The 17,129-nt window shown below is 40.0% G+C and overlaps 1 protein-coding gene across 1 annotated transcript in view; it reads left to right on the top strand.

Moving 5' to 3' along the window:
• Positions 1-17,129, top strand: part of GABRA1 (gamma-aminobutyric acid type A receptor subunit alpha1) — a 302,930-nt gene that overhangs the window by 67,917 nt on the left and 217,884 nt on the right. The window contains exon 3 of the mRNA XM_077266108.1: positions 16,206-16,315. Coding sequence (XP_077122223.1) covers positions 16,206-16,315 — 110 coding nt within the window. The remainder of the gene's footprint in view (positions 1-16,205; positions 16,316-17,129) is intronic.

The following is a 17,129-nucleotide window of genomic DNA, read 5'->3' as shown; positions in this document are numbered from 1 at the left end:
ATAGAGTTAATTTTTTTACCGCCAAAAAAAAAATGTGTTCACATGCTGCAGCTCTATATTTAATAGTGGACTGCAGAGCCCTAATTCCTGCCTTGAGGCTGTTTCTGTCTCTCTCCCTGCTACTGCAACTATCCCTAGGCTAAATGCAGAATGTGTATTTAATACAGACTGCAAAGCATAGGACTAGCCCTTAGAAGGACTTTTAGTATGATGGTTCACCATTAGCACCAGTATCAGCACTAGAGGACTCTGATTAGTTAACCTGTGCACACAGAGGCCTGGATAACTGTTATGTCCCTCCAATGACAACTGTCACAGAGCCGTGCAATGGTGTCAGTGAGCCGAGCGTGGTGGCCCATGTTCTTTTATAACCTCTGATGAAGTAATGCGGTCAGCCAATCGCAGTAATGCCAATACCAAGATGGCTTTGACTGTGTAACAGGCACCAAACATGCGGGGTGGAGATTAAAGCTTCAAATCCGAACACCAGCCGATGCTTGTCGAGTGTCGAGCACAGCAGATACTTGAATGATATCCGAGTATCACCGAGCACGTTCTCTCATACCTAGTGAAACCTGACATCATCGGGGAAAGCCCAAGTGAAAGAAGCTATTTAAGTGAATGCAGCACTGCCCCCTGAAGACGCTTTGTTTCAGGGTGGAAAAGGAAAGAAGTAGTGGGAATGACTGCAGCCCCAGTCCACTAATGGCAACTTATTTGAGAATACCTAGTACATGCTGGGCGAGTCAAAGAAATCATCATTGAAAGTAAGAAAAAAGAAGCACAGGAAGTTACACTAGAGAGGGAATAGTAATTTTTCACTGAACATTAGAAAAGTACAATAAAAGTGTATGCGCAACAATAAACTTCTAATGCTGGAAGCCTACCTTATCTCTCACTCCCCACCAAGATCCAAAAGTGCTTACCTATGTGTTGGGTGCTCCATGCGGATAGGGAAATGAAGCAGTAAGGCTTAACCTGGATCCACCCCAGGTAATGGATCAGCTGCTAGGGATTTGTGCTGAAAGAACCCTCCTCCGATGGTGAGACGGTGTGCCGCCGGTCACGTCTGCCTTTTCACTGACATGTCGGAGCTGCCGTCCTATGTCCATTTGATGTCACTCAAGATGTAAACTTTCTTCTACAGACAGAGAAGGAAACATGCGGCTAATACAGCACAGAGGGAAGCACATTTGGATCTTGGTGTATAGAGAGAGAGGTAAGGTAGGCTTCCAGCATTAGAAGTGCATTGTAGCTCATACACGTTTATTGTAATTGTTCCACAGTTTTATTTTGCATGGTGGCAAAGTTTGCATCTGTATGCAGCTCTTTTAAACTTAATCGGAAGGGAACGCTTCTGCACATATCATTATAGTAGTAATTAGATTATTAAGTTAGACTTATTGCTCGAAATTCACTATTAGTTTAGGACAACCCCTTTAGCGTATGGCTGCAGAGTTTTTGAACTTAATAATGCAATGAAGGGAAATGAAAATTACCCCCCAAAACACAAGAAACATGCATCTGTGGGTGAATCCAGCCTAAAGGTACCGTCACACGAAGCGATGCTGCAGCGATAGCGACAACGATGCCGATCGCTGCAGCGTCGCTGTTTGATCGCTGGGGAGCTGTCACACTGACCGCTCTCCAGCGACCAACGATGCCGAGGTCCCCGGGTAACCAGGGTAAACATCGGGTTGCTAAGCGCAGGGCCGCGCTTAGTAACCCGATGTTTACCCTGGTTACCAGCGTAAAAGTAAAAAAAACAAACACTACATACTCACCTGCGCGTCCCCCAGCGTCTGCTTCCTGACACTGACTGAGCTCCGGCCCTAACAGCACAGCGGTGACGTCACCGCTGTGCTTTCACTTTCACTTTAGGGCCGGCGCTCAGTAAGTGTCAGGAAGCAGACGCTGGGGGACGCGTAGGTGAGCATGTACTGTTTGTTTTTTTTTACTTTTACGCTGGTAACCAGGGTAAACATCGGGTTACTAAGCGCGGCCCTGCGCTTGGTAACCCGATGTTTACCCTGGTTACCAGTGTAAAATATCGCTGGTATCGTTGCTTTTGCTTTCAAACACAACGATACACGGCGATCGGACGACCAAATAAAGTTCTGGACTTTATTCAGCGACCAGCGACATCACAGCAGGATCCTGATCGCTGCTGCGTGTCAAACTAAACGATATCGCTAGCGAGGACGCTGCAACGTCACGGATCGCTAGCGATATTGTTACAAAGTCGTTTCGTGTGAAGGTACCTTTAGACATTCTGGTTTTGTAAGATTTCATCATAGCGTGCTTGTTGTCTAAGTATACATTTATAGATTGATACAAATTCCATTAGCATTGAATAATTTATATCACTTACATGATTTTCATACAGTATTTTAATTTTCACATTCTTGTCATTTGTTTTCAAGGTGAAAACTGTGCAATCAATCATTTTGTGATTATGCAAATTACAAGTGACCTAATTGCATATTTATATGAACATGGAGAATCATGTAAATTCAATATACATAATATTTTTCATTTATTATTCATGCAGTTGATTTTTTTTCAGTCCTTTAACCATGTAATGAATTGATACCTGTGGTCTCAAACACTCATCTTCAAGATTCTGTAAGCTAAACCCATATGTCCTGAATACCAAATATTGTTTGACATACAGTGGGGAAAACAATTATTTGATACACTGCCAATTTTGCAAGTTTTCCCATCTACACAGAATGGAGACGTCTGTCATTTTTATTGTATACACTTCAACTGTGAGAGACAGAATCTAAAAATAAAAAAACAGAAAATCACATTGTATGATTTTTAAATAATTAAATTGCATTTTATTGCATGAAATAATTATTTGGATTTGTTTGAAAGATTATGTGTATCACAGTTGAAAATGGCATACCTCTCCACTCTTTGTAGTTGGGAAAATTAATTATTTACTTTTAATAACCAGTAGATTATCAATGAAACCATGTAAAACAATGAAAGAATGACATAACTGAAGAATGTTAGTATTGATATACACTCACCGGCCACTTTATTAGGTACATAATGCTAGTAACGGGTTGGACCCCCTTTTGCCTTCAGAACTGCCTCAATTCTTCGTGGCATAGATTCAACAAGGTGCTGGAAGCATTCCTCAGAGATTTTGGTCCATATTGACATGATGGCATCACACAGTTGCCGCAGATTTGTCGGCTGCACATCCCAAAGATGCTCCATACAAGGCAGGATGGATCCATGCTTTCATGTTTATGCCAAATTCTGACCCTACCATCCGAATGTCGCAGCAGAAATCGAGACTCATCAGACCAAGCAACGTTTTTCCAATCTTCTACTGTCCAATTTCGATGAGCTTGTACAAATTGTAGCCTCAGTTTCCTGTTCTTAGCTGAAAGGAGTGGTACCCGGTGTGGTCTTCTGCTGCTGTAGCCCATCTGCCTCAAAGTTCGACGCACTGTGCGTTCAGAGATGCTCTTAGGCCTACCTTGGTTGTAACGGGTGGCGATTTGAGTCACTGTTGCCTTTCTATCAGCTCGAACCAGTCTGCCCATTCTCCTCTGACCTCTGGCATCAACAAGGCATTTCCGCCCACAGAACTGCTGCTCACTGGATTTTTTTTCTTTTTCGGACCATTCTCTGTAAACCCTAGAGATGGTTGTGCGTGAAAATCCCAGTAGATCAGCAGTTTCTGAAATACTCAGACCAGCCTTTCTGGCACCAACAACCATGCCACGTTCAAAGGCACTCAAATCACCTTTCTTCCCCATACTGATGCTCGGTTTGAACTGCAGGAGATTGTCTTGACCATGTCTACATGCCTAAATGCACTGAGTTGCCGCCATGTGATTGGCTGATTAGAAAATAAGTGTTAACAAGAAGCTGGACAGGTGTACCTAATAAAGTGGCCAGTGAGTGTATATATATATATATATATATATATATATATATATATATATATATATATATATATATATATATATACTATATAATTGTCCAAGGGTCACCTCCGTCTTTCTGTCTGTCCTTCTGTCTTTCTGTCTGTCACGGATATTCATTGGTCGTGACCTCTGTCATGGAAATCCAAGTCTCTGATTGGTCGCGGCAAAACGGTCCAAACCCGCTCCATACTCCCCTCCAGTCAGCGCTCACACAGGGTTAATGGCAGCAGTAACAGACCGCGTTATGCCACAGGTAACGCACTCCATTACTGCTGCTATTAACCCTGTGTGACCAACTTTTTACTATTGATGCTGCCTATGCGGCATCAATAGTTAAAAGATCTAATGTTAAAAATAATAATAAAAAAGAAAAAATAGTTATATACTCACCGTCCGTCGGCCCCTCGGATCCTGAACCGGCCTTTCCCACTCCTCACGACGCCCCAGTGACCACTCCATGCATTGCGGTCTCGCGAGATGATGACGTAGCAGTTTCGCAAGACCGCTACGTCATCATCTCGCGAGACCGCAATGCACTCTTCGGACCGGAGCGCGCAAGGAGCATCGGTAACCGCTTTGCCTGGATCCGGGGCCAACGGAAGGTGAGTATATAACTATTTTTTTATTTTAATTCTTTTTTTTAAGAAGGATATGATGCCCACCTTGCTATATACTGCGTGGGCTGTGCAATATACTACATGGGCTGTGCAATATACTACATGGGCTGTGCAATATAATACATGGGCTGTGCAATATACTACGTGGGCTGTGCAATATACTACATGGGCTGTGCAATATACTACGTGGGCTGTGCAATATACTACGTGGCTGTGCAATATACTACGTGGCTGTGCTATATACTATGTGGGCTGTGCTATATACTATGTGGCTGTGCAATATACTACATGGCTGTGCTATTTACTACGTGGGCTGTTATATACTACGTGGCTGTGCTATATACTATGTGGCTGGCCGCGAACAATCAGCGACAGGTGCAGTCCGGCCACGAATTGGCGCGGGATTTGAACCACGCTTCGCTAATTGGTCACGGCCTGCCGAATCCTGTGTATTCAATGTATTATTCTAAAATCTTCATAAATAAACTACATACATATTCTAGAATACCCGATGCGTTAGAATCGGGCTACCATCTAGTATGTATATATATAAAAAAAAAACACTCCAACACATCACTAGTATTTTGTTGCACCACATCTGGCTTTTATAACAAGCGGAATGTGAAATGTGTGATGATGAGTAGTGATGAGCGAATAGTGAAATATTTGGATTTGGGAAAATCAGGACAAATACTTTCCTATATCTGTGTATTTCTACCAAGTAATGGATCCAATGCAAATCAGTAGGAAAGCCAAATATTTTTCTGCTGGACCCAATAAACAAGTCTGGGGGCATGAGAAAAAAGCTGAAGTGGATGGATAGATAGATAGATAGATAGATAGATAGATAGATAGATAGATAGATAGAGAGAGAGAGAGATACAGTAAAATCACAGCGTGACAGGTTAGAATAGAATAGACTATATATACACACATAGAATAGAAAGATATATAGATGTCAGTGGCACACACATACAGTGGGAAAAAAAGTATTTAGTCAGCCATCAATTGTGCAACTTCTCCCACTTAAAAGATGAGAGAGGCCTGTAATTGACATCATAGGTAGACCACAACTATGAGAGACAAAATGGAAAAACAAATCCAGAAAATCACCTTGTCAGATTTGGCAAGATTTATTTAGCAAATTATGGTGGAAAATAAGTATGAATTATTGAGAGGTATGAGTAACTACTATCTGTATTATGTCCCAAAACAGAACAGGGAAGCATAAGCCAAAATATAATAAAATACAAAATTCTTTATTCACAAATAATTATAAAATTCAAGTAAAACAAAATTAGAGACACAATTACAAAGAATACTGCCAGCAAAGCCATATACCAATTCCTAATATATACCCAGAAAACTTCACAAACTTCAATATATCCTATAGTGACATACATATATGATACGGATGTAACACTCCTAAAGACTACATGTCTCTATATAAATCTGATAATCAGTATACAGAATAAATGTCAAAAATCCAATAAAGTCTACTAATCCTATAAATAGGGGCTGCTAAATCTATACATAAGGTTATGCTTGTCATACAAAAGATTACCTAAAGTACCAAGTGCTTACACATTAATGTGTCCAAATACATTGCATAAGGGGCCTAGTGTGCAAGTGAATGTGTCAGAGCAGACTACAGCCACCAGATACATAACAGATTAGTATATACGTAATCCCAGGGACCAATGTCCCATGCATAGTAAAACACAGTATAGCATAAAGGCAAAGCAGCAGAAGTAGGAAAAAAATGTAAAGGCTAGGAAAGAGGGTATATGACCTGGTGGAGGCAGTGGAGATTTCCGACGCACATTTCTCGTATTTCTTCTTCCTTGGGGGGTTCCCCATATGTGGTTGTACACTACTGTTTGAGCACACGGCAGGAATCGGATAGGAAGAAGTGCTACTTGACTTTTAATACGCAGATTTTGTTTGCATAGAATGTGGTCTCGATTAGCTGAGCCCCTGAGATGCCAAAACAGCAGAAATCCCCCCCAGGTGACCCCATATTGCCTAAGGAATTGATCTAGGAGTGTTGTGAGTATTTTAAACCCATAGGTGCGCCACCGAACTTTATAACTTTGAGACATGGAAATATGACATTTCAGTGGTAAAAAAATAATTTTTTGTGTTTGCTGCAAAATTTTCTGGTACACAAGGGTTAATAGGTGAAACTAGACCCCACAGATTATTTTGCGCAATTTCTCCCAAACATGGTGGTGCCCCATATGTTGTCATAAATTACTGTTCTGAAAAGAAAGGAGCGCTGTTTGGCTTTTGAAGCACAGCTTTTGCTAGAATTGTTTGCAGGCGACATTTGTGGAGCCCTGAAGGTGCCCCAAAAGTAACCCCACTGTAGAAATTGCACATCTCAAATGAATTCATTTACAGCTACAGAGGCTATTTTGTAACATCCATGCCATGCTTTTTTTCTGGAGAATTGCAAATATGTGCTTCTTAAAGTGTAGCGTCCCCATATATTTTAGCGCCCCATACATTGTGCCCAGCTTGTGCTTCTCGTGGTTTGCACTTCATAAATTGTACACAATAATGCCAAACATGTGGCTGCGTACTGTGGTTTAGGCACAGTGAGTCTCAGAAGGATGGTGGGCATTTGGATTTGGGAGCACAGAATTCATTGGATTTTGTTTGAAGGGGCGGGAGTCATGTCACTTTTCCAGAATCTTTGTTCCATCAGTAATGTGGGGTCTCCTATAATTCCACATATGTAACAGACCTGAGTGGGGGATGGTTTTATGCAGGATAAATTAAGGTTTTTATTGGTAACATTTTGTGGTACATAAGATTTTTGGATCATTTTCAGTATAATGCTGGGATCATATTCTTGTGTTGTATGCTGAGCAATTACGTCTGGGCTTCCGTGTAAATTCCACAATAATGCAATTCAGACAAAACCCCTGATGGAACCACCCGCTATAATGAGGCAGATAGAGGCACTTTGAACTCCATTTGGCATCTGCTCCAGTGGTAATCATCTTTTTAGGTCTGTGGTCGCCCACACTGTTGCATTTATAAGACGCCTAAAATGGTACACCACCGGAACATAGACCAGTTCAAAGTGACTCCATATGCCTCATACATGAGTGGTTCCGTCAGGTGTTTTGTCTGAATTGTGATTTTGGGGAATTTACAAGGAAACCCGATGTAAGCACTCAGCGGAGCGCAAGATAGTTACATAGTTACATAGTTATTAAGGTTGAAGGAAGACTTTAAGTCCATCTAGTTCAACCCATAGCCTAACCTAACATGCCCTAACATGTTGATCCAGAGGAAGGCAAAAAAAACCCATGTGGCAAAGAGTAAGATCCACCTTGGGGAAAAAAATTCCTTCCCGACTCCACATACGGCAATCAGACTGATTCCCTGGATCAACGCCCTATCAAGGAATCTAATGTATATACCCTGTAACATTATACTTTTCCAGAAAGGTATCCAGTCCCCTCTTAAATTTAAGTAATGAATCACTCATTACAACATCATACGGCAGAGAGTTCCATAGTCTCACTGCTCTTACAGTAAAGAATCCGCATATGTTATTATGCTTAAACCTTCTTTCCTCCAGACGTAGAGGATGCCCCCTTGTCTCTGTCACCGGTATATGATTAAAAAGATCATCAGAAATGTCTTTGTACTGTCCCCTCATATATTTATACATTAACATAAGATCACCCCTTAGGCTTTGTTTTTCCAAACTAAATAGCCCCAAGTGTAATAATCTATCTTGGTATTGCAGACCCCCAGTCCTCTAATAACCTTGGTCACTCTTCTCTGCACCCGCTCTAGTTCAGCTATGTCTTTCTTATACACCGGAGACCAGAACTGTACACAGTATTCTAAGTGTGGTCGAACTAGTGACTTGTATAGAGGTAAAATTATGTTCTCCTCATGAGCATCTATGCCTCTTTTAATGCATCCCATTGTTTTATTTGCCTTTGTAGCAGCTGCCTGACACTGGCCACTGAATATGAGTTTGTCATCCACCCATACACCCAGGTCTTTTTAATTGGCGGTTTTGCCCAGTGTCATGAATCCTCACCGCTGCCACCAATTTGTCACGATTCCCACCGTGACCATCACCCCTACGTCACGGCTCGGGGAACTTTAGGCCAACAGACGGCTATCACATGTGCAGGGGGCTTATCTTGGGTAACCCTCCACTGCTACAATGTGATGAAAAACCCACACAAGGCTATTGACCTAGTTTACAGGAGGGGCTTATTTTAGGTATCCCACTGCTCTTTAATATACCACGAACTGCAGGGATTTATGTATATCCCGCTTATAGTTCCACTTGTAACTTGCAGCTCTCTGGCGCCCCCCTTACTCTCAGGTCAGAGTAGGTACTGCACCTAGGGTAATTTGTCACCAGAAAGGCTGCCTGCTATGTACTGGCTATTGGGCATGCTGCAGCGACGCGATATAAATACTCCCACACAGGCAGGAACAATAATTATCAACGCTGCAGTCGCTACAACAACACCCAAAGGCCCCACACATGGTATGCTGCCACCAGCTTCGATTAAACAGGTCCGAAGCTAACCCAAAACAGTAGCGTAATTCCCTTCAGAAGGCTTAAGGTACGTTTTAGAGCATGAAGAACGAAACTAGTACTTTAGAAATTTTACTTCGAAGATAAGGCAGTGTTTATATAAAAATATTAGAAGGATGTTACAAAAGAGACAAGTGAAATATACAAGGTAATTATAAAACAAAGGTATTAAATGAGAAGCGGTAACACTCACATGTTCTCAGGACATTGCAGGCAACCAGGCTAGTGGGGGGGGGAAGTTCCCATATGTCCCAATGCATCAGGAGGTCTGGATAGAAACAGCTCCTCCAGTAAAACTCTGCTGACTACCTGGGCTGGGTTAAGAGTAGAGACTTATATACTCTAGCCTCGGGGCATCACTAAGGGCTGGTTAATTATATGCACTGAGGTCAGAGATCTTTACGTTTTCAGACCCTGGAGACAAAGAAATTCCTGACTGAGAAGGGAGGGACCACAGGTGGCTTTGCAGGATTGGTCACCTGCAGTTTAAAGCCACACCCTGCTCACACACTAGCTTCAAATTACCCAGTGTCTGCCATGTGTTTTTGGGACCATGGTTAGAAGTGCAAAAAGCCGTCAGCTATGGTTTTTACATTATCGTGACATACATTTTCCTCACACCCAGAGTTTTAGAATTAAGCACATAGTTATACATCTTATTACTTCTACCCAAGTGCATGACCTTACATTTATCCCCATTAAAGCTCATTTGCCATTTATCAGCCCAAGCTTCTAGTTTACATAAATCATCCTGTAATATAAAATTGTCCTCCCCTGTATTGATTACCCTGCAGAGTTTAGTGTCATCTGCAAATAGTGAAATTCTACTCTGAATGCCCCCTACAAGGTCATTAATAAATATGTTAAAAAGAAGAGGGCTCAATACTGACCCCTGTGGTACCCCACTGCTAACCGTGACCCAGTCCGAGTGTGCTCCATTAATAACCACCCTTTGTTTCCTATCCCTGAGCCAGCTCTCAATCCACTTACACATATTTTCCCCTATCCCCATTATTCTCATTTTATGTATCAACCTTTTGTGTGGCACCGTATCAAAAGCTTTTGAAAAGTCCATATACACTACGTCCACTGGGTTCCCTTGGTCCAGTCCAGAACTTACCTCTCATAGAAGCTGATCAAATTAGTCTGACATGAACGGTCCCTAGTAAACCCGTGCTGATACTGGGTCATGAGGTTATTCCTCTTCAGATACTCCAGTACCGCATCCCTTAGAATGCCCTCCAGGATTTTACCCACAGTAGAGGTTAAACTTACTGGCCTATAATTACCGAGTTCAGTTTTTGTCCCCTTTCTGAATATTGGCACCACATTTGCTATACGCCAGTCCTGAGGTACAGACCCTGTTGTTATGGAGTCTTTAAAGATTAAAAATAATGGTCTATCATAAATGTGAGCCAAGTCTTTTTCCGATTTTTGGGAGGTAGAATGAAAAATTAGATGGCAGTACAAGAATAGTTCTTATGTTCTATTTTATGCAGCTCACTGTGCTGTATAAGTGATAGGGTGGATTTATTCTTCGGGTCGGTGGTATTACAGTGATACCAGATTAATATTGGGTTGTTTTTAGGTTTTGCTGCTATCACACAATAAAAATGCCACTTTATGAAAAGTAGTTTTTTTCATCGCCACTTTCTGAGAGCTGTAGCTGTGAGGGTTTATTTTTTGTGGGACGAGTTTCCGTTTTTTTATACTATTTTGGGGCGCATTGTATTTTTTAATTGCTTTTTTTTATTCAGCTTTTTCAATCACAGAATGAGCAGAAAACACCACTCAGTTATTGTTTATATTTTTTGCTCCAGTCACCGTTCGGTTAAAGTGATAATACTGAGTCGTCCTTCGGGTCAGTACGATTACAGCGATTACAGATTTATGTTGTTTTTTATGCTTTACTATTTTTACACACTAAAAACAACTCTTGCAACCGCTTTTGCAACCAATTAGTTGCCACCATCGCGATTGACAGCAGAATGTAAGGGGTTAATCGGCCCCAATCAGCTTCAAAACCGGCCAAGGCCAATAGAGCAGGGTGTCAGCAGTCATGTACAGCTGACACCCGTGGGATTTGTCGCCGCCGGGCGGTGCAATTCCCTTGTTCTTTGGTGCCGTTAAAAACCAGCACTGAGGAATAAGGATCCCTAATGACCGCCGATAAAAGGCTGAGTACTGTATTGCGTATTGTATCTCACAAATCAAAATCTAATTTCATGTCAGTCATACTGATATTTGGTGGTAAGGACAGGGTTTTACTTTTATGCCTTGTAACATTAATTGTTTTGAATTGTTGATGTTTTATAGAATGTCAAGACAAAATAAATTCCCAGCGATGCAGTTCATTTTAATTGTAGCCTATAGCTGGCGTATGCAGTCATGTGTTTTAATTTTGTTTTCATTCATAAATAATAGCATATTTTTATATACAAGAAACTTGATCTGAACATGCAATGCAATTTTAATGTAACTCATTATGCAACAGTAGTTTACAAATTGCTACCACAGCAATTTAAATGTTATTGCATTTTTAACCACCTTCCTACCGTTCTCAATTTTCGTTTTTGTACTTTTTTCCTCTCTTTCCTTTTATAGTTTTCCATAGATATAACTATTTGAGAACTTATTTTTGGAGGATGAGTGATGGTTTTAAATAAAATCAATAATTTTACCATACAGTGTACTGGAAAATGAAACAAATCCAACTTTTATGAAATGGTGGAAAAAAACCTACACCATTATTTTTGGGGATTGGATTTTAAGGCATTGATTGTGTGGTAAAAAAATACCTGCTAATTTTCTCCATATTCACAAAATTACACCAATAACAAACTTCTATGTTTTATTTTTTTATTTTGTATTTATTCGAGAAAATAGTTCTGAAATTTAAAAAATCTGCTATTTTTTCTGGGATTTATAGCTTTTTTGTTTTTCTCATCAATGAAGTCATCTGGAAGCTTTTTTTTACTGAGTTGAGAGCTATAGTTTTTGTACAAGGATTTATACATGTTTTTTTTTGTGTGTTTTTAGGTAAAATTATGTTTGTTTGTTTTTTTGCTTTTTTTGTACTGTTTTGTTTGGATTAATTCATTTTTACATTTCATTATGAGTTCTATTAATTAAAATGTACCTGGAACAATCCCCTTTAGGGATGGCATTATTGTGCAATTATGTAGCAATTTTAAATTGGACATTGTGATGGCATACTGTAGTTTTGTACATTGCAAGTATTACAGATGTGCATTTTAGAAGACTTTTTTATTAGGCTATTGGTGTTATTGTGCTTCGTCTATAAGGTTTTATTATATTCTGAGAAAAATATTTTTATCTATCAACTGTTGTGAGCTAGAGCAAGAAAAGGATTTTGCATTGGTTTTTCTCAGGCGACTTCCACAGCCAATGATCAAGCCCATCTTACAAATATACTAATATAATTACACACAGTCAATTTGATAACGTAACTAAGTAGCCAATTAATAGTCATAGCTTTGGGAATACAATTGAATACAATTGAGTAAACTGAGACTTTGATGTACTAATATCATGTAAATTAGTAAAAAGTAGAATTCTTGGATAGAGTATCAGAATGTTCTTTTCATCCCTAAGATTGTAGTGATTTTTCTTGTACAGTTCTTTAATCTCTAAAAATAAATGAAGTAAAAGTCATTGCTGTTTTTAACTCCTTCAGCTTGTTTTCCTCTTCCTGACCAGGTCAAATTTGACCAATTTTGACCAACGTCACTTTATGCGGTAATAACTCTGGAACACTTCAATGAATCCCACTGATTATTAGATTTACGATTTATTCATAACATTTTATTTTATTTGTGAAAATTTAGGAATTCGGAAAAAAAATCATAGTTTTCAAACCTTCAAATTTTTTTGTACTTTTACAATGACATGTAATTCCATCTAGTCTGCACTTAGTGGGTCCATCCTTTGAGTTGCAACAGAACATTGACTCAAACTCTAGGCTATATAAAGGCTATGTGATCAAAATGGAGAGAAATGGAGTGCTGTGCCAGATTACATAGTCTCCACAATCACCTGATCTCAGCCCAGTCGAGATGGTTGGGTTGAGTGGGACTGCAAATGAAGGCAAAGCAGCCGAAAATGTCCAGCTCCTTTGGGAACTCCTTCAAGAATGTTGGAAAGTTATTCCACGCCAGTACCAGATGAAGCTGCCTGACCGAATGCCAAAGGGGTGTAAAGCTGTCCTTAGAGTAAACAAGGGGTACTTTGATGAATATAAGGTTTAATACATTTTTTTTACCTCTTTGTTTCATTGCAGCCATTTGGTAAATTCAAAAAAGTTCATTTTTTTTACATTAATGTACACTCTGCACTCCATCTTGACTGAAAAAAAACAGAAATGTAGACATATTTGCAAATTTACTAAAAAAGAAAAAGCAAAATATCACACGATCATAGGCATTCAGACCCTTATATTTATATACAGTATATATACTCATATTTGAGTCACATGCTGTCAATTTCCTTGTGATGGTTCTACTTCATCGGAGGCCAGCTGTGTTTATTTAAACTGATAGGACTTGATTTGGAAAGGCACACACCTGTCTATATAAGACCTCACAGCTCACAGTGCATGTCAGACCAAATGAGAATCATGAGTTCAAAGGAACTGGCCAAGGAGCTCAGAGACAAAATTGTGGCAAGGCACTGATCTGGCAAAGGTTACAACAGAATTTCTGCAGTACTCAAGGTTCCTAAGAGCACAGTGGCCTCTGTAATCCTTAAATGGCAGAAGTTTGGGACCACCAGAAGTTTTCCTAGACCTGGCCGTCCAGCCTAACTGAACAAACGTGGGAGAAGAGCCTTGGAGAGTGAGGTAAAGAAGAACCCAAAGATAACAATGGCTGAGCTCCAGAGATGCAGTAGGGAGATGGGAGAAAGTTCCACAAAGCCAACTATCACTGCAGCCCTCCACCAGTCTTGCCTTTATGGCAGAGTGGCCCAACAGAAGCCTCTTCTCGGTGCAAGACATATGAAAGCCAGCAAAGTTTGCTAAAAACCACATGAAGGACTCACAGACTATGAGAAATAAGATTCTCTGATCTGATGAGACAAAGATAGACCTTTTTGGTGATAATGCTAAGCAATATGTGTGGATAAAACCAGGCACTGTTCATCACCTGCTCAATACAATCCAAACAGTGAAACATGGTGGTGGCAGCATCATGCTATGGGGGTGTTTTTCAGCTGCAGGGACAGGACCACTGGTTGTCATTGAAGAAAACATGAATGCGGCCAAGTACAGAAGTACAGAAGTACATAACCTGGAGGAAAACCTTTTCCAGAGTGCTCTGGACCTCAGACTTGGCCGAAGGTTCATCTTCCAACAAGACAATGACGCTAAGTACACAGTAAAATAACAAAGAAGTGGCTTCAGAACAACTCTGTGACCATTCTTGACTGGTCCAGCCAGAGCCCTGACCTAAACCCAATTGATCATCTCTGGAGAGACCTGAAAATGGCTTCCCACCAACGATCACCATCCAACCTGATGGAACTGCAAGGAAAAATGGCAGAGGATCCCCATATCCAGGTGTGAAAAACTTGTTGCGTCATTCCCAAGAAAACTCATGGCTGTACAGTGTACTAGCTCAAAAGGGGGCTTCTACTCAATATTGAGCTAAGGGTCTGAATACTTATGACTAATACTATGTGATATTTCAGTTTATCTTTTTTAATTAATTTGCAAACATTTCTACATTTCTGTTTTTTTTCAGTCAAGATGGGGTGCAGAGTGTACATTAATGAAAAAAAAATGAACTTTTTTGAATTTACCAAATTGCTGCAATGAAACAAAGAGTGAAAAATTTAAAGAGGTCTGAATACTTTCCGCACATTTCATTATAAACAAGAAAACCATTGCATGAACCGGTGTGTCCAAACTTTTTTCCAGTGCTGTATATTTATATAGTTGTGTAAGAAAAAAGGTATTTTTCCAAAAACAATGTTATTGATATAATTTACCCCTTAGACCTCAGTCCAGAGCCATACTTTGCACTGACGAAGTCCATTAGCCCGTAACACCGTGTCTGCAAATTGAGACTCTGATTTGGCTTTTATCCTAAGTTATATTGTAAGACTCATCAAAGGGTCATTGTAAATTGTAGGGTTACTGCTTCCAACAGGTGGTGCTATAAATTTGAAGTTCTCTTCCTCTCTGAAGAGGCAATTTGCATATTAAATTTCCCAGAGGAGCATTGCACCACAAATAACCATTCGTACCTTTGCATGCCAGAGCGTATGTCACTCTCCACAAGGAGAAACATTACCCCTTAGACTTCAACTGAAAAAAAATGCCTAAAATTTCTAAAATGCTAATCGCAACCTGTAAATAACAATGGTACCGTTTCTGGAAAAATACTTTTTTTTTTATAACGGCGACAACGTATATGCAGTGTTTTGCACAGATCTTTATTGTACCATTGAGCAGAATATTCTAGCTCTACAGACAATACAGTGGTGTAATATATTGTTAGATTATATTATTTTTGCTACAGGTTAGCAATTGCATATAATAAGTTGGAAAATGTGACAGTACGTTAAAGCTAAAGATGTCAATATAATGTAAAGCATGTGAAAAGTATAGTGATAATAAGCTCTCCAAAAGACAATTGGTAAAAAAAAAGGAATCTAAATAGTGCAGGCTCTCGGCAAGTGTAACCCTCTTGTCCTCTGTAGGTACAGTATCATGTAGGACAGTCCAGAAGGAATGCGCATATGATGCTGCCATACGGCAGGAATACGCCTTATCTGGACTAGCAGTCACATCCTTTCCATGTGATTCACAGTATTAAGGATTGAGTGATACATTGATTAAAAATAGGAAAAAGCTGAGTGAGTTGGGGCCCATCTTTAGCTGTAATTGCTTTGGAATGACAATCTGGCTGAATAGAAGAGATTTTGTGGCTCTGAATCAGCATAAGTACGGATAAGTAGATTTTAGAATTACTGATGGCAGGATTGTATTCATCTCAATGCTTAATAATATATTTTTTCAATGTCCTGTAATTTCAGTTGCGGGCAAAGCACACAGGATGAGATTAGAGACAATACCACAGTGTTCACGAGGATCCTTGATCGTCTGCTAGATGGCTATGATAACCGCTTAAGACCAGGACTAGGAGGTTGGTAATTATTATTAACTATGCAAATGTCTTTAACCACATCACATCCTGAATTCATGACACAGAATGCTAAATATACAGGTGCTTCTCACAAAATTAGAATATCATCAAAAAGTTAATTAATTTCAGTTCTTCAATACAAAAAAGTGGAACTCATATATTACATAGAGTCATTACAAACCAGGTGATCTATTTCAAGTGTTTATTTCTGTTAATGTTGATGATCATGGCTTACAGCAAATGAAAACCCAAAAGTCATTATCTCAGTAAATTAGAATAATTAACAAAAGACACCTGCAAATGATTCCTAAGCGTTTATAAAGGTCCCCTAGTCTGTTTCAGAAGGCTTCACAATCATGGGGAAGACTGCTGAATTGACAGATGTCCAGAAGGCAGTCATTAACACACTCCACAAGGAGGGTAAGCCACAAAAGGTTCCTGCTAAAGAATCTGGCTGTCCACACAGTGCTGTATCCAAACATATTAATGGAAAGTTGAGTGGAAGGAAAAGTGTGGTATAAAAAGGTGCACAAGCAACAGGGATAACCGCAGCTTTGAAAGGATTGTTAAGAAAAGGCAGTTCAAAAATTTGAGGGAGATTCACAAGGAGTGGACTGCTGCTGGAGTCATTGCTTCAAGAGCGACCACACACAAATGTATCCAGGACTTGGGCTACAAGTGTCACATTCCTTGTGTCAAGCCACTCATAATCAATAGACAACGCCAGAAGTGTCTTAACTGGACCAAGGAGAAAAAGAACTGGACTGATGCTCAGTGGTCCAAGGTGTTGTTTTCAGGTGAAAGAAAATTTTAC

The sequence above is a fragment of the Ranitomeya variabilis genome, chromosome 5 (genome assembly GCF_051348905.1).
Source record: "Ranitomeya variabilis isolate aRanVar5 chromosome 5, aRanVar5.hap1, whole genome shotgun sequence".
Classification (NCBI taxonomy): Eukaryota; Metazoa; Chordata; class Amphibia; order Anura; family Dendrobatidae; genus Ranitomeya; species Ranitomeya variabilis.
Note: the sequence above shows the minus strand (reverse complement) of the source record. Positions and strands in the feature narration are given on the sequence as shown.